Below are 19,650 nucleotides of genomic sequence, written 5' to 3'. Positions count from 1 at the left end.
TTCATCCCTTAGCTTGTGACTGTCTCCTCTTTCTCTTCTCCTTTCTCTCACTAATCCATAAAATACTTTCTTGTTCCCATCTATTACCAACTAATTTTAATTCACTGTCTTATGGGTGGTGTGTAATATGAAATCACCGATATGTGTGTATATTTAAAATTATCGGATGACTTTTTCTTGATTCATTATGATGGTGATTTAGATTTGTATTACCATGACTTCCTTCATCTCCCCCTCCCCTTGAAATCAGTAAAGAAAATCACATTTGTTACAGGTGGAAGCAAACATTGTCATAAGAAGAGTTCTGCTGAATGAAGAAAGTTTTGGCATATCCTGGCAAAGAGCTGGTAATGCATTGAAGGATCATTTCAAGAAAATATGGTCTGGACTTTGTGGATTCCCTTTTTTACCATTACCGTTATTTGAGTGGCCTGAATGGCTGAGGAGGAATCCAGGAATCAATACCTTATTTGATAAATATGTGACTCCTGCAAGGGATGGGATACTTCAGACACTGAGATTTCAAGGTGAGTTAATAATGAAACAAATCGTCATCTTGAATGAAGTGTTCTTATAATACACAGTGTAGTGAAAACGTTTGGAAACCTTTTTGGCTATTTTTTCTTGCATTTTTTCGTTTTTTTTTTAAATGTTCTTTTTTTTTTTTTTTTTCAAAAAAATCCTTATTTAATTTTAAAGAAAAGTGTTATTTAAATGGTTGTTTGTAATAATGAAATGAATCAGAAACGTTTGTAAAAACATGTCGTTTCCTTCAGTTGTTCACTGATTGGCTTCCAAAAGTTATTTTTACTAATGGGAAGGTTCTAACATGTGTGTGTACAACTGTGGAAACCACCGTCGTTTCCGCTGCTGCATTTTTCAGTATGTGTGATGGTTTGGTGCAACATTTGTGTGATGGGAAAAATACCAATAAGAATGTCAAAATGAGCAAACTTTGCAAATAGTTCCCTTTAACGTTTTGGAATTGTGGGTAGCGGAGCACTTCAGCGAAGTCATGCTTTACCAAGACTGATCTCCAGTGCATTCAGCTCAATCAGCAATTGCAATGTATAGAAATCTGTTTCATATTTGTTGGGGCAAGAATGTTTGGCCCTCAAATTTGCTCCATTGTATGGCATGGATTACTTTGTGTGGTCGCTTTTGGAGGAGAATATACAGGGGATGGACAAAAATATGGAAATACCTGCGAAGCAAAGCCGGAATGCTGTAGCTAATAAGGTACAGGACCGCCTTTAGCTTCCAAAACGGCCTGCAGTCTCCGAGGAATGTACAAATACAAGTCCTGGATGTTGGAAAATGGGATCTTGCACCATTCTTCATGCAAAACATGGTCACAATCCTTCTGAGTGTCCTGTCTCTGTCACTCAATGTACATTTTCGTCCATGCAGGTGTTTATCTGATGATGTCTTTCCAGACGCACTATTATGTCGTCATGATCTTGGATAGAGTCCCTCTCGATATGCCAAATAACATGTCTACTTTGGTACCAGAGGCGCTTGTAAGGTGGGCACGAACAATTTTCTCTCTTTGAAACACAGTCAGCTCGGACATAATTCAGTATCAACTGCACTGCATGCTATCTACAGTGCAACTGTCGACTCCTACCAGTCCGATAGGGTCCTATATAATGGCGCAAATCAAAAGAATGTCGCACTGCATCCGATTTCAAGTGGAAAAATTGTGTCAATATCATTCGTTTCAATGTCGTGGTGTTTTCATATTTTTGTCCATCCCCTGTATATCTCTGATTCTGTACATATCAGTGTATGTACTCAAGAAAGCTTTACAACGTGCATGGAATGAAATCACTGTCGAACAGTTTACCTTGGTCCTTTTTTTGGCTTGTTTTATTTTTGTTTATTTTATGTTATCCGTTCTTTTGTTTTTAATCTTAGTCTATTGTTTTATTGTTGTTTCTTTCTGGTTTAAAATGGCTTCTGCTGTACTGGAAATTTCAATAAATAAATAAATAAATAAATTTTGGAGATTACCTTGCAATTATATTGAGCCAAAAGGAAGTGATTTTGAGCACTTATTGTTAGTTTTTAAAATTGTTCTTACTAATTCATGGTGGTTGCGGTAAACGCAGTTTAAAATTACTTACGTGAAATTTAGAAGATTTCGTACTTCCGCGTTGCACAATTTAATGGTTCAATCCTATTAATTTCGAAGATGGTACCGCGATGTTCCCGGGAACAAACAATGTAGTGACGCGGTACCATCTCCGCTTCAAACGCTGTACCCTTTTATGAATGAAGACAGTGGATCTTCGAAATTAATAGGATTGAACCATTAAATTGTGCAACGCGGAAGTACGAAATCTTCTAAATTTCACGTAAGTAATTGTTCTTACTAGTCTAATAAATGTTTTTTAAAAGTTAGTGATTTAGGTTTGTATACTTACAGAGTAGTTGCATGCTCTTGAAATATTTTTAAAAGGTCTGTGAACTTTTTTTACACCCTGTATATGCAATGTTGATACAATCTGCAGGGTGTGAACCCAGTTAATCCCATTGTTGATGATAACTTTACATTTAGAATTTTCCCATTCCTCTCATCTGGTGATAGATCTGATCAAATTCATTCCTGTGCAGTTAGAGATATTTTGGGTAACACCCAGAAAAAAAGATAAAAGCAAAACTTTCTGGGCTGTGTTCCTCAGTGTCGTCGAACTTATAATGAAAATGCCCAAGTTTCTCACTCCAGGAAAAAATGCCATTTTGAAAAATGGCAGCTTTGTTGAATTTTAGGCATCACTAGTTTTTTGCAGCATATTTGATACTACTTACCATAGACACTTGACTATTTTTTAATCCTTCCTTTCGTCATGCTTAATATAAGAAGGCCATCAACACCTTTTCTCTAGGTATAACCATTTTCTCATACTTTCAGAACAAATTAAGCAATGCCATAACTAAAACGATAATTTCTTTTCACAACTTATTATTGAGAAACAATCTGTAAATATGTTTAAACAAAATTTATTGTAAATAAGCTTTAATAGTAATATGCAATCTTATCCAATACCTGTTATAGAGATATGCAGGCACATTGAGTTTTTGCGTTGCAGTGAATTATCATATTATATTATTGCAAAACCAATCACATTGCCTCAATCTACACTCTTTTGTTCAGTTATGCACCTAATCTGCACTTCTTTGTTCACATTTTTCCCACCGTTCTGGAAGTTTTAATATACCCCTTTGGTAAAACTCCATTCTAGCCTGCTGAATATACTAATGCACTGATTTTACACACTATATATTTTTGTTATTGTTTTCAGTAACTCAAATTTGGTGCCGTGCATAATATTTTATTTTGTTAACCTTCTGCAGAATTCGTGAGGGCAGTTGATAGTAGTGGAGAAGTGAAGCTTCCTGCCGAGCCTAGCAGTGTGAAGCCAAAGAACGAAGCCAGTCAGGCAGTGGGCAAAGAACCAAGGAGTCCTGGAAACGTTTGCAGTATGCATTAAATTTATTCAAAATCTTTAACGAAAATTTATTATTTTTATTGATATTTTTTTGTGTGACATAGCATTCAGAAATATTAAGGGTTGTAGGAAAATGTGCAGTAGAAATAAATGATTACAGTGCTCACAAAATGGAACATAGCCTCACAACTTCCATGAAAACTCACAAATGCCTGCAAAGTAGTTCTTCAGTGTTTTAGGCATGATTCAAAAGAAAACAAAAAAATGTGTAGATGATTCTTCAAGGCAGAACGTTCCCGATCCGTAAGCACTTAAGTCAGGATGGCAAACAGACAAAGTTTTACAGACGTGGGAAAATGATGAAGATACAAGATTGAAAGTGCCATTCAAAGGAAGTATGCTCACTTCTGATGTTCTGCGAGACCGCTCACTGTAACTGTAACCTTTGAGTCTGTTTAGGAATTTACCTTTCGATCTTCACATCATTATCAAAAGACTGGAGTAATCATCAGTCGTGGTAATCAAAACTTCCTGTTTCATTTTAATAAAATGGTTTATTCTTTCTGAACGAACTTAACAACAATTTATAAACTTAGAAACATGCATAACTTGTTTTAGATATTTCCATATTTCAGTTATGTTGTTGCTTTAATAAATCTCACAGTTTATGTGTTGCCAGGTTGATTTATTCAGGTTAGTCTATTTGTCCATCTAATACTAGTTGCCTGTGACATCTTAAATGTTTGCCAAATTAAAAGAAGAAAAGAACAAACACAATATTTCAACTAAATAACAATCAAGTACAGTTCAGGGCATTACAAGGGACAACAGCAGCCCTTCTGGATAGGGTGACCATACGTCCCGTTTTGATTGAGACAGTCCCGTTTCAGATGTGTGTCCCAGTTGTCCTGTCAATATTATTCAAAGAACATTATTTGTCCTGTTTTATAAAAGTCTAGGAGTTAGCTTGAAAATCAAATCTAACTTTGAGAGGCACTTCATGTTTAAAAAATGTTGGTGGAATTTTTTAACTAGCATCATGGCAAAACACTTCTACTATTTCAAGCACTTTATAAAAATCAAAATGTTCCATTGTCGTGGAGAATGTTTGAGCAGACAGTTGTAATGTTTTGTATGCGTTCCGATATTTGTAGAGCAATTAATAGACATAGCCAAGAAAATTAGGCATAATTTCAATACAAACCTGCAACAAAAATTTAATTTCCTGCATCTCAACACAAACTGAAAAGACAAATCTCGTGTTGTGTGCCAGATATGTGGGGAGTTTTATGAAAGGTTGGTGAAGAATAAAGTTGTTTTCAAGAAAATCGATTCTTCTGATGCATACTTCTGGGATTCATCAACTCCAGAGTCGGCCTAACATCAAAGGTTGATCAGAAGGAACTAGAAACACTATGTAAGTTATACCAAAATTATAATAATTAATACGAGAGTTCATATTTCATTTATTGTTTATAATGTATCATTTATGTGATCCATACTTTAATTTGACAATCATTTTATAATTAGGCCTAATCAATTTTTGAGGGGGCAGTGGTGGCGATTGGGTTTCAAAATTGGGAATCAAAGTTCCATAAATGGGGGCAAGGGTAGTAAAAAGTAGAGAGGGGGGTGCAAACTTACCTTCTTGAGATGTCCCGTTTTGAGGTCAAAATATTATGGTCACCCTACTTGTGGAGAAGTTTGTTTGGGAACTTTTGGACCCCCCTTCTACAGCTCTGATCTTGGACCTAATGACTTCCCTTGTTCCCAACTCTAAAATAGGTACGGAATGTGCCACCAGCACTTTCCCTGTAAGCAGGCACGCATTCAGTTTTATGCAAAAGGCTTTTCCGAACAAGTGCAGTGGTACAACAAGTGTCTCATTGTTGTCAAGATCTATGTGGGAAAGTAGAATAGGTGTATACGCATTTGCTTTCCTGAATAAAACGTCTTGTGAATGAAATACTTGTGAAACTTATTTTCAGAACACCCCTCATATCTACAGAAAATATCTATCATTAGAAGTCATGATGGACCCAGGTTTCATTCCTGTGATTATTGATGTCGGGTGCATATTTTTCTGACATTGCTTTTGATTAGAGGCTCTGGGGCTCACCCAGCTTCTAATGAGTACATAGGGGCGAGCAGTTAAAGCTGGCCGGAGGTTGCACTGCTGATCAGTTCACCACTGACATGGGATGCCAGATGGATTGTGGTTACTTTCTGTAACAGCCACAGCACAAATTGTACATTGTGGCACTTAATAATATGCTAAAACATGTGCCTCTTTAAAACCAGCCAGAATGCAAAATTTGTGTTGTATCTGTTGCTGCAAACCTGCAACACATTTTGGTCATCCTTTTTGCCTCATTGAGCATCTTGCTAGCCCCTGTGGCAGAGTGGTTAGGACATCGTGCTATGATGCCAGGTGTCCCAGGGTCGAATCCTGGCCCGGGCATGGATATTTGTGAGTGTCCATTCATCAATTTCATCATATCATCACTCATCCCCATCTTCGCAAATTAGCCAAAGTGGCACAAAAGAGAAGTAAAATGAAGCAAATCATTGAGCATCTTAAACATACATTAACTTGTACTTTTCCAAACTTCTGAATCAAGCTTCTCTTTTAAGTTTATAAAGTGTGTTTGTTCCAGAAACAGAACGAAACAGAACAAGCATTGAGCTCATTAATTTATTGTATAAATAATTAATGTGTTTAAGTGTTTCATTAAGCTGTATGTTAATAATCACATTCATCATCATCATCCTTTGCCGTTTCCTGCCTCTGGCAGGGTCGGCATTTAATAATCACATTACTAAAGCAAATTATTTTTTATGATTTTTTGCAAATGTAGCAGTCATTTAGCAAAATAATCATGGAGGCTATATTTATGGGTTGAAAAACTTTTCGCTTCTGCTGCTTCAAAGTTAGGCCTCAAGGTACACCCATGAAATCCATTGCATAACAGAGGTCCAATCAGCAGCATCGATAGGTGTCTAAAGTGTTTTTGTAAACAGTGCCGAACTCTCTGCTTCTGTACATATGAGAGTGTAACTTACCTCTGAGTATAACTGTATTTATGCCATGAATGTGAACTGAGGATTCATATTTGTTGTTTTGAAATGTTGAAGGTAATTAATTGATCAATAAGACAGTGGAGGGCATGTTTTTATTATTGTTTTCATCAACTTGTATGCATGATATTTTATTTTCTTAACCTTCTGCAGAATGCACGAGAACAGTTGATAGTAGTGTACAAGTGGATCTTCCTGCCGAGCCTAGCAATGGAGAGAAGCCAAAGAACAAAGCCAGTCAGACAGTATGCAATCAACCAATGAACGTTGGAAAAAATGACAAAAGTATGCATTACATTTATTACTAATGTATAACGAAAATTGATCAGTGTTAAGAATTATGCAAAATATTTTTTTTACGTTAATAATTTGTTCTTTACATCCTGTTGACAGATCACTACCGATTTTTACTTAGTTACAACTTTTACATAATTTATGATTTTATAAATATCACAACATGTTAAAAATTGCAAAACATGGAATGATTCAAAGAAATTGCTATTAACTAACTAACTAACTAACTCTCTAGCCTTCTTAAACCCGAAGGTTCATGGCTGCAGCAACACAGGCCTTCCATCTGTCCCTATCTTGAGCAAGATCTATATACTCTTTTCCATCCCTACCGATTTCCTTTAGGTCCATCTCAACGTTGTCCCTCCATCTTCGTCTTGGTCTTCCTACAGGTCTCTTACCATCAGGTTTCCCAACAAGAACCTTGTAAACTCCTCTTTCCTCTCCCATTCGTGCCACATGGCCTGCCCACCTAAGTCTTCTTGATTTAATTATTCTAATAATATCTGGACATGAATACAAATTATGTAGTTCTAAATTATGTAACCTTCTCCACTCACCTGTCTCCTCATCCCTTTTAGGTCCAAAGATTTTCCTAAGGATCTTATTTTCAAATACTCTCAATTTATGTTCCTCTTTTAATGTAAGGGACCAAGTTTCACACCCATATAATACTACAGGCAAAATTACTGTTTTGTATATTTTAACTTTTAGTTTCTTAGATATTAAACGAGAAGACAAAAGTTTATGAAGAGAGAAGTAACATGCATTTCCTGAATTAAGCCTACTTTTTATTTCCTCTTTAATATAATTTTCATTTGTTAATATTACTCCTAAGTATTTGAATTTGGAAACTGGTTCAAACGAGTTGTTATCAATAATTAGATTTTGATTATTACCTAACACTTGGTTTCGGCCTGTAAGCATATATTTAGTTTTCTCTTTGTTAACTTCCAAACCTATCTCTTTAGCAGTTTTGAAAAATATTTTAGCATTATTCTTAATTGTATTTATATCATCCCCCAGTAAGTCTACATCATCTGCATATGCTAACAACTGAGTCACACCATTTAATTTTAGTCCTTCTTTAGTTTCTTTTACCTTCCTTACAGCATATTCTAAGACAAAATTAAAGAGCAATGGAGATAATGCATCTCCTTGTTTTAACCCATCATGAATTATAAATTTGTCAGACATATTATTACCCACACGAATTTTACTTTCTGTTTCACTGGTGCATATTTTTATCATACTAACAAGCTTCTTAGGTATTCCAAACTCTACTAATATATTATATAATTTATCTCTTTTGACCGAATCATATGCTTTTTTTAAATCAATGAATAGCTGATGGACATTTTGATTATATTCCCACTTTTTTTCAAGTGTCTGTCTGATGTGAAAAATTTGATCTGTAGTTGATCTGTTACGTTTAAATCCACATTGATAATCACCTATAATTTCATTAGCATATGGGGTTAGTCTTGTTAAAAGAATGTTAGACAATATTTTGTATGTTGTTGAGAGTAGAGAAATTCCACGGTAATTATTGCAGTTCATTTTATCACCTTTTTTAAACACAGGAACAATTATGGATTCTTTCCACTGTTGAGGGATTTCTTCTTTATTCCATATTAAACAAATTAATTTATGAATTTGACATATTAATGAATTTCCACCATATTTAATTAACTCAGCTGGTATTAAATCAATGCCAGGTGCTTTGTTATTCTTAAGCCTTTTAATAGCATCTTTAACTTCAGTCAAGTTAGGTTCTGGAACTAAAGGTTCTGCTGTGTGTACTTCATTTACTTCTGATTTATCTCCTACATGGACATTTAAAAGATCATTAAAGTAGTTCTTCCATCTATTTAGAATATCGCTTGGGTCAGCTACAAAATCACCGTCTTTATCTTTTATCAAGTTTACTTTAGGTTGCCACCCCTTTCTAAATTCATTTACACCTTTATATAAATCTCTGATATTTTTATTTTTGCTGTTTGTTTCAATTTCGTTAATTTTGCTTTTCAAGTAATCTCTTTTTTTACTTCTAAACGTGCGGTTAACTTCTCGCTTTATTCTATTATAATTGCTTAGATTTGTATCATCCGAGTTATTTAACCACCTAAGTCTAGCCTGATTTCTTATTTCTATTAGATTATGACATTCATTATCAAACCATGGCTTACTTTTTCTTGGATTATGGTATCCTATACTTTCTTTAGCTGCTGATTCTATTGCATTACGTATGTGCTCCCAATTCTTATTTACGTCTGTTTCATTTATATTTTCATCATCATTTAAATCCTGCAAAACATCAAATCTATTTGACAGTTTAATTTGGTAATCTTTCTTAATTCTTTCATCAGCAAACTTTCCTGTATCAAATTTTATAACTTTTAGATTTTGTTGCTTATGATTTATCACTGAGAGTCTTTCTCTTAATTTAGCAATTACTAAATAATGGTCACTGGCACAGTCAGCACCTCTATATGTACGAACGTCAATTATACTAGTATGCCTTCTCTTATCAATAAGAATATGATCTATCTGATTATGAGTTTTACCATCTGGAGAAGACCAGGTATATTTATGGATATCTTTATGTTTAAAAGTGGTACTTTTCACAATTAAATTCTTTGAGGTTGCAAAAGTAATCAATCTTATACCATTATCATTACTTAATTCATGAAGACTTTCTTTACCAATCGTGGGTTTAAATGTCTCTTCTTTGCCAATCTGTGCATTACAGTCACCTAACAGAATTTTCATATCATACTGAGAAAATTTATCAAAGACCTGTTCTAACTCTGTATAAAAATCATCTTTAGTATTATCATCTTTATCTTCCGTTGGTGCATGTATGTTTATTAAAATAATTTTACACCACCTACCCTGTAAAACTGCATATGATATCCTATCATTAATAAATTCTACTGTTTTAAGAGCCGAGATAATTCTATTATTTATGAAAAAGCCTGTTCCAAAATTATGATTTTCAGTACCACCATAGAAAAAAGTATAATTTTTAGTTTTACAATTCCCTTCTCCTGGCCACCTAACTTCCTGGACAGCTACTACATCTAATTTATACTTGACTATCTCATTAACTGTACACTGAAATGCCCCAGGCCGGTAAAGGCTCAGAACATTCCAGGTGCCTAATTTAATATCCTTATTCCTAACGTAGACCTTATCCTTAGTCCAGGGACCTCCCAAAGTAGTCCCCACCCGGAGATCCGAACGGGGGACTATTTTACCTCCGGAATATTTTACCTTGGGAACATCCATGGCCTTATATTTCTGTTTCTTGACATGTCTTTTTACAGTGCAGAGTTGTCAGCTCTACGCCTAACCCCCGATATGAATGGAGGAACTACTACACAAGACAAACACAAACATATTAGACAGCACAATTACTACACAAGACGAACGCAAACACATCACAACTACTACACAAGACACACACAAACACATCACAACTATAACACAATATAAACACACACACACCAGAACTACTACAAAAAAAAAAAAAAAAAAAATTGCTATTTAAATGCATAATTATGGAATTAATTAAAACCATTAACATCACTTCAAAGATATGTGTAGATGTTATGATTGCACGCAGAAAGTGCATAACAAATGTAAAGCCAATTGTGAGGCCTCAATTCTTGCTCCATTCAAATCTTATCAATTTGTTAATGATACAGTGCTAATGGAATGAAATTATGTTCATAATATCTGTTTAATTTATTCATGCTTAAAGTTAATGAACAAACAAACAGAGCTTCTTAAAGATGGACATTTTCTTTGAAAATCAATGGCCATTTCCCAAAAGAAATGTCAATTGTTTTTCAACTTTTTTATCTCTTTCTCACATACATTTCTCTAGTAAAGGGTGTTAATTCTGGAAAGAGTTATATGAATTCTTATTCATACTACTACCATAAGGTATAATACAGAAAATATTTTATCAAAAAACTGACAAGTTCTTCACCTCTCTGGCTGAGCCAACATTAACAACAGGGAAAAATTAGTTCAAATTGTATTAGCTGATACTGATATTGGATCAACATATCCTCCAAAATATATAATTTTATTCTATTTTGCTAAGGATGTGCCAATAAATTTTGGCCGATACTGATAAAGTACCGATATAAAATTTACCAATACCGATCCGATATAAAATTCCAAATGGTCTTTAATTAAAGAACCTGAATGGTTCATTGACTTCCTTAATAAATGTGTGTTTCCAGATTGATCAAGCTTTTGCAATGCAAAAGAAGTTTAATATTTAGACATTTACTTTTTTAAAAAAATTGTGCATGAAGATTCTCCATAAAAATTATACAAAAAAGTAGAATTTTGCACTAAGTTATAAGATATTTGTAGATATTTTGGATCGATAAAGTAATTGATAATTTTACCGAAACACCGATATGCCTATATTGCCCGACACGGATTGAGTACCGATTAATCTGTCTCATCCCTATATTTTTATTAATTATGCACTAAAAATATTTGCCAGGATTGAAATTTATGCTTTATTTTTCTGTTTTTCTATTAATTGGTTCAGATAATGTTTGTAAGCAAAAGTCTTGGTTGCCTGATAAAATAATTGCAATGCAATGGGACCGATTAATCTGTACTTTATTGGTGTCGGCCGATATAGGCATATCGGTTTATCACTAAAATTATCGATTATTTTACCGATCCGATATATCGATAAATATCTGATAATTTAGTGCAAAATTCTGCCATTTTGTTGTAATTTTTATGGATAATCTCCATACCCTACTTTCTAAAAAGTAAATGTCTAAATATGCAATTTCTTTTATACTGCAGTCAACTCGAAACACACATTTATTAAGGAGGTCAATGAACCTTTCAGGTTCTTCAAGGACCATTTCTAATTTTATATTGGATCAGTAGAATATTGGTTATCGTTATCGGTAAATTTTATATCGGTACTTTATCAGTATCGGCCAAAATTTCATATTGGCCCATCCCTAATATATAGTAACATTTATGGCTGTTCTGAACAATTATAAAATTCTACAATGGTTTAAGTATCAGTATTGCCAAGAATTTGTGTGTGTGTATATACTGGCATCAGTATTGACTTAAGAGTAGTATCATCTCAAAGCCATTCACTTCCCTTTTGAAAAGAAGTTACAAAAGCGATTTTTTGTACATAAACCAGGCTACTTAACAGAACATTTTTTCATATAAGTAATGAGTAAATAACAGAATGGTTCTTTCAAATATGAGATGTTAACAGAAATATGTTCAATATGTGACGTGTATAGAAATATGAAAAAGTAAAGCTTCCCCTGTGCATTGTAATACCAGAAGGGCATATAGGGGGTGGGATGTGTAGATAGGGCTGCACACATTCAAAATCTGCCTTTTGTGGAGGTAATGTGCTCAGCACCGTGCTCTGCCCACCTTTTACACCATTATGTGTCTTATTTCTAGTATTAAGAAATCAAAAAATGCCCTCATGCCTTGTTTTTTTAATTATGGATCAAGAATTCCTAAACTTCAGATTTTATCAGTCAAAAAATAACCAGGGATGACAATAATTGAATAAGCAATTTCTAGTGTCTCTACAGTTTCAACTGACCAATGTGCCTAATGGCTAAAAAGCTGAATATAATGATCAACAAGAATGTGAAAAAGATGTTTTTTTTTATTTCAGGATGTTCTTTTTGCAAGATGGAATCCAAAGATAAGAAACTGAAAGTGTGTGCAAAATGCAAAGAAGAAAACTGGACTGATCGAAGATACTATTGCAGCCGTCATTGTCAAGGTAAGAGATATTGGTTTTGGAAATTGAGCCATTGTAATTTGTAAAACATGCATTGAAATTAACAAGGGTTGCCCAAATGAAAGTGATACTTTTTTCCTCCGGTATGGTTTATTGGTTGGGATATGTAAACATATAGGAAGTAAAAGTGATATATGGGCGATGTATCCTCTACGCATAAGTCGCCTTGTCGGTTCAAACATGTTTCCCAGGGCATCCCAAGATTGTGGACACCCTGAGTGAAGAACGTCCGTGGTTGTCTTTGGAACCTAATGGCATCCTGGACCTCGGCATTGTTACTGAACTGGTGGCCCTTAAGAACTTTTTTTTGTAGTTTCCCGAAGATGTGGTAGTTGCAAGGCAACCGGTTGGGACAATAGAGAGGGGTGAATACATTGACTTTCAGTGGAATCGTTACTACCCAGCAGTGTCCGTGACTGTACATAGAATTTTCAGCAAAGAATGCAGGATCGACCAGGACTCAATCCCAGATATGACAGATTTGCTCTACCACTGAGCTACCAATCCGGCCTGGCTTCACTCGACTTTTCGCTGTCTCTCTTTTACCTGTGTAATCGTCACTGTCAGTGCTACCACAACTGTACAGTGAAACACTCAAAGGCAACAGATCCCATTGTACCACTCAGTGATGATTACACAAGGTAAAACAGCAAAAGCAAAAAATCAAGTGAAGCCAGGCCATCTTGGTAGCTCAGTGGTGGAGAATGGCACAGTATGCCAGAGACCCAGGTCCATGTCCTGATTGAGCCTGCATTTTTCACTTAAAATTCTACATAGTACATCTGTTGGGTGTTACAAATGTTCATGTAATGTATGCAGTGACAGATACGCATACACATATACACATATCCAATACACTTCCTTCACACTGTGATAAATTTTCGCTCCACTAACACGTGCTGTCAAAAATTGAATAACTGCTCGCTGGGCCTGTTTGGACACATTTGTGTCACCACTCTATATAGTCAACTTGATTCAGCACGTGCTATTACTTTCCTGTGATGACCACTTGCATCCTGATATACAATGCTATCTACCAGATCAAATGCAAAACTCTGTATATTTAAACAGTGCTAATACAAGAGTCTCAATTTCACATGGGTGCCCCTTATACATGACCTTCATTGTATAAGCACCAAGCAAGTGTGTCACTGTGTTCTTTTGTAGAAACCACATGTGAAAGTAGCTCCTTGTTTGTTGACTATATCACAAAATGCCACTTATACCACAGCCTTTCTACTTTCCAATGTGACATCTTCCCTTTCACCTTATGATGTGCATTACTGGGAGAAGTAGGCAACATGATTGGACACTTGCTGGGTTCAGGCCCGTAGCTAGAATTGATCTAGGGGGAGGGCTCACGGTTTATCAGGGGGAGGGGCTTTATAAAATGAGTGACTTTTTTAAAAAAACATTTCATATTAAATAAAGGTAAGGTATTTTGTGTGGGTTAAGGGGGTCATTAAGTTAATATAAAACATTAAAGAAATAGAAATATAATACAAATAGTACCCTCTTTTCAATATCTTCTAAAACACTGTCATCTCTCGAAGTGTTAATTGAATGCTACTGACCTCATTCCTTACTAAACACTTCATACACTTTTGATTACACAAATATTTGTATCCCATATGAAAAATGCACAATATTCAATAATAGTGACTACAGTACATACCTCTGCCTTAAAAAAGTTGGAGTCCGCGATTCTTCATGTTGTTGAACCTGTGAAGCAGTCTTGACATATCTATGTTCGATGCTCGTTTCTTCTCAAATGCTAGAAAAACAAGATTTGCCAGGCGCTTGCTGCACATTCAATCTCTGAGGGCTATTGATGCAGGTTAACACAGAGAAAGTGGATTCACACAATGCTGTACTGCATGCAAAAGTTCTTATGCCAGCAAGTAGAGCATAAGTGTCTTCATAGGCCATTCTAGTTTTGTACAGTTCTTCAAAAGTGCCATATTGTGCCATAAATCTGTACAAGGTCCACATGATGAATGTTTTGGGGATTTCTTGTCAGTACAGCCACATATTTATGGTGAATAAAAGATTATAATTTTGGTACAAAAACTGGGTATATTTCGGTATCAAAAGTTGTATATAAAATGACATTCCATTGTAAAAATGTGAATGCAACCCTAAATTTGATGTAAAACTATACTTATTACACAAAATAAACTTTTACCCTTCTAATAGCACATTTATGTAGTTGTGAGAGTATTAAGTTTATTCCTGTGTAAAGGAGCCCATTTTTGCTTCTCAAATATTTAAAGCAGAATTTATCAATTTTCCATGATTTGTGTAACTCTCAGGACAGTTTTTTCTCTCTCTCTCTCTCTCTCTCTCTCTCTCTCTCTCTCTCTCTCTCTCTGTCTCTGTCTCTGTCTCTCTCTCTCTCTCTCTCTCTCTCTCTCTGTCTCTCTCTCTCTCTGTCTCTCTCTCTCTGTCTCTCTCTGTCTGTCTGTCTGTCTGTCTTTCTGTCTTTCTCTTGGGAGAGAAAGAAAAAGAAATAGTTTTCCCACCCTTTTCCCTTCATTTTTCTCTCTCTCAAAAGGTGGGGGAGAAGGAAGGATTTAAATTGACATTGTTTTGCATTTTGCGGTTCATTTTGTGACAAAACCTGAAAAATGAGCGTAACAGTGTGTTATTTCGTGTTTTCGTCATGCCTGTACTTATCAGGGTTGGGATTGAGACCAGTAATTGGACACCTTCAGATTAGTGTTTTATGTAATGGTTCCTCGTGGTCTTGTCGTAAGGGCCATTGAAGAAACAGATGTGATATTGTCTGGGTGACTTCTCCACATCAGAAGGAAATTGTAGGTACCACTTGTAAAAATGCCAAATGTTGATTCACAAGCAGATGACCTGTGTGGATTCTCAGCTAAGAATTTCCATTCCATTCCTTAAGTTGATCCTATCAACAAATGCCTGTTGACTTTGTCCATTGTTTCTGTTTCTTGTAGCATATCCTGTTTCAGCTAGATTAACAAATTCACTAGTGGTAGTACCGTATTTACGCATGTATAATGTGCATCCTAGTTTTTGATGGAGAAAAGTGACTAAAATTTTATCTTGTGTATAATGTGCAGTATCATCCAGGTTCAAGAAATAGCTTTCTTAGTTGTAGGTCGTAAAGCTGTTGCTTTGCTATGTTGCCATGTGGATCAAGAGGAGAATATCCTCTTGTGTAAACAGTAAGTCACCAACCCAAGCCACCTCCTTCCTCTCCTTCCGCTGTGTGTAGCATCCCAAAGCTTTCACTCTTTAACCATTATATTTATTCTGTAATAGTATAACAATAACTCTGCACTGTAAAAAAGACATGTCAAGAAACAGGAATATGAGGCCATGGATGTTCCCAAGGTAAAATATTCTGGAGGTAAAATAGTCAAAATATACCATTCTCCAGATGGTGAAACTCATAATCTAGCTGTTACTTTTCACAATTAAATTCTTTGAGGTTGTAAAAGTAATCAATCTTATACCAATATCATTACTTAATTCATGAAAACTTTTTTTACCAATTGTGGGTTTAAATGTCTCTTCTTTGCCAATCTGTGCATTACAGTCACCTAACAGAAGTTTCATATCATACTGAGAAAATTATATCATCCCCTAATAAGTCTACATAAGGCCTGTGTTGCTGCAGCCATGAACCTTCGGGTTTAAGTAGGCTAGAGAGTTAGTTAGTTGTAATAGTAGAAAGGGAGATCAAAATTACATTATGGATTTGCAGTACTCAGGAAGTTATTTTCTGTTATTTCTCACCCAACTAATACCGCTGATACACATCCCATGTGATGGGAGGTGTATGCTCGAATTCTGCCAGAACAGCATTGCTTTTCTTGTGTTGCAGAACATTACATTACAAAGTGAAAAATCATGGAAAATGGCCTTTAACCTTTTATGCATGGTTTTGCTCAATTTCTCTTTACTTTTTCTAAAAGAACACCACTTCAAACTAGGGTAAGCGGGAAGAATTGGGTGGGTGGGGTAACTGGGTATCATTTTATTTTATTTTTATTAATTTCCTGTATTTTCATAAAACAATAACTAGTACATGGAATGATAGCTTCATTCATTGGGATCTAATTGTATTTTTTTTTTTCCGGCATTTTGCTTCAATTCTCCAGCGAGTAAAACAATATTGTTTCGACTACTGCACTTTTCTGACTTTAAAAGTGAAAAACTATGTTTGTCCTGCCTTAACTAAATGTAACACTAATTTTTTATCAAGTGGGAATTGTTTGATTTTTAGTCTTAAAACAAGTTAATATACCCCAAGGAGTATGAAGAATTTTTAAAAATCTTAATACATGCACTTTAAAGATGGGGCGGGGCTTAAGGAGGGGGGAAAACTACCTCCCAATTACCCACATGTTTTTCAAAGTTTTGAGATACTCTAAAAAATTCTAGGTTGTACCAAAAAAATTACTGTATGTATTATCATTTACCTACATATATAAACTAAGCAGTAGGTTTTCAAAGCCCTAGAATACTGGGATAATATTGTTTTTTTTTTTAGTTTTAAGAAAATTGCGAAGTTTTCCTAAAAACATTTGTTATTTAATTTTTTTTTCTTCTATTAAAACTGAGTGTAAAATGTAGTTTTTACTTTCTTTTTTAACAGCCTTTTGTCCACAGACTGTAGCACTAATATCTTTTGAGTTCTAGGTATACCTCCAAATTACCCCCATGGGGGTAATTGGGTTGTAAATTACTTTTTAATTTTTTTTAATGCATAAAATAAGGAGGGAAAAAAATTAAAGTGTGTTTAAGAGATGGTAATTGACGGTTCTCAAGATAATAAATTGTGTCCAAAGTCTTAAAACAAGTATCAGAGTCTACACAGCTTCGTTTTAAAAACATACTTCCCAATTCCCCCAGCTTACCCTATATACTTTTTCCATGACTACTGTAACATTCAAGGCCCTCAAACTAGCAGTTAGCAAGATTTTTTTCATTAAGGCATTTACACACTCCATATGTGTCATATTATTTGGCCAGTAACACATTTTAATTATTATTAATCTTTCTCCTTATCTTTTCTTTCATCCAAAGTACCACAAAAATCAGAACGTTTCTTCATTTTGTGATGAGCTTATTTCAACTGCTGCCATATTCAGAAACTACAGAATTCAAGCTTTACAACAATATATAACATCATAGGGTTCTGTAAACATGCAAAAATTATTCTGTGCATAATACGCACCACAGTTTTGGGATGCAAAAGTTTTGGAAAAAAATGCACATTATACATGACTAAATATGGTACACACTTTTGTAAACAAAGCATAATAGTTGCACTGTTACACTGTATGTTATGCTCATATGATCTGACATTTACATATCCATATGAGATCCAAGTGAGTGACGGAGATAAAGTTCCCCGTGCATATAGCACTGTGCCATGAAGGCACATATTAGAGGATGTTGGGGTAGAATCCCACACATTCTCGATCTTTACCAATTTCGAGCTGATGTCATCAGCATCACCCTCCGGCCTCCTTTACCTACCCCCTCTGGTACCCATTGATTTGAGACTAGGTGAGCCCTGGACCGCATTAAGTGGGGACAAAACTGGAAGAATTCCAACCTTAAATCACCCACCCTGGGAATTGAACCTGGTCTCCCACATGTCAGTCAGACACCCTGCCCACTAGGCGGAGATTAATCAGATTAAAGGGAAATTATATTACGTTATAAGAAATAAGTAATTGATCGTTATGTCACTATTAATGCAGTTGAGCTTCAACAATGTAATGATAGTTTATATGTCATAATATATGACACGATTCATTGCTTAACTTTTTTTGTTAAATTTCTCCTGTTATAATTGTAATAGTGTTAAAATTACAATAAATGTCTAATGAAGAGGGCATGTGTTTTCCTGAAATGGTACTTAAAAGAGTGTTTACTTGCATGTAATGTGTGTTATGTTGGAACAATATGACATTGCCAGCACATGGTGTAAGATGTTTTTATTATTTATTTATTTACCGCTTATTTTGTATGGAGGAAATTAAGGCTCATGCCTTGCCTTACACTCAACCATATGCAAAAGTTGTTTATTACAATGCACTTTGTTTTGTTTTGATTTACAGAAAGAGAGTGGTTTGGCTGCCACAGGAAGGAGCATGAGGACTGGCAAAGAAAAGCAAGCAATTCTCATAGAAAGAAATAAGTAGCTTAATTTAGAATAGTTCAATATGAGAACCAACAGTAGTATTTTGTAGTTTATACTCGGTAGCAACATTTTGAAGTTGCTGGTAGTTTAAAAGGATTGATCCAAGTTACAATTTGCATGCAGTAAGTCTGTTGATTAAAATTATACTTGTTGGCTGCTTTGGCAATCAATAGCTTAAGTAATGTGATTACAGATTGTATTCTATGCAACTGTCATTTTTTTGTGTAATTCAAAGAGGAGTTTGGGAAGTGAATACAAGAAGGTAGGAGCTATTAATAAGTATCGCCATGTACATAAGTTGCTGCATTTCTAGCAGTTATGTACCACTTGAATATACAGTTCTTTGATGATAGCTTCACCTTTGCATGTTTTAAGCATATTCAATAAAAGTAATATAGGTCTTGTTTCCATATTAAAAACAGTAAGTTCCTGACCAAGGCAGATTTATTAAGAAATAAAAACACTTAACAAGTAACATTTCAACCCTGTGTCAGGGTCTTCCTCAGAGTTCTTCATCTGAGGAAGACCCTGATGCAGTGTTGAAACGTTACTTGTTAAGTGTTTTTATTTCTTAATAAATCTGCCTTGGTCAGCAACTTAGTGTTTTTAAAAGTAATATATGTATTAGTTATTCAGAAAGTTGTAATATTTGTCCAGATACAGTGATTTTTCAGAAGAAGCATATAAACCATTTATCATTGCATAGTAGTTATTCATTATGTAGGGAAATATTTTATCCATATAAAGTGGTTATCCAGATAATTTATATCTTATCTGAAAAGCAGATTATTTTGGTGAAAGACATTATCCAT

The 19,650-nt window shown here is 34.9% G+C and overlaps 1 protein-coding gene across 2 annotated transcripts in view; it reads left to right on the top strand.

The window, feature by feature from the left end:
• LOC145999689 (uncharacterized) overlaps positions 1-19,266 on the top strand; it is a 278,774-nt gene extending 259,508 nt beyond the window's left edge. The window contains exons 21-25 of one of the 2 annotated variants that reach the window (XM_083136904.1): positions 275-527; positions 3,358-3,483; positions 6,684-6,815; positions 12,523-12,633; positions 18,756-19,266. In XM_083136904.1, the coding sequence (XP_082993030.1) occupies positions 275-527; positions 3,358-3,483; positions 6,684-6,815; positions 12,523-12,633; positions 18,756-18,835 (702 nt within the window). In that variant the 3' untranslated portion in view covers positions 18,836-19,266. The remainder of the gene's footprint in view (positions 1-274; positions 528-3,357; positions 3,484-6,683; positions 6,816-12,522; positions 12,634-18,755) is intronic. The other variant, XM_083136905.1, reaches the window with a different exon arrangement.
• The last annotated feature ends 384 nt before the right edge of the window (positions 19,267-19,650 follow it).

Source organism: Lepisma saccharinum, chromosome 15 (genome assembly GCF_977018435.1).
Source record: "Lepisma saccharinum chromosome 15, izLepSacc3.1, whole genome shotgun sequence".
In the NCBI taxonomy this organism is placed as follows: domain Eukaryota; kingdom Metazoa; phylum Arthropoda; class Insecta; order Zygentoma; family Lepismatidae; genus Lepisma; species Lepisma saccharinum.
This window is presented reverse-complemented; position numbering and strand designations above follow the sequence as displayed.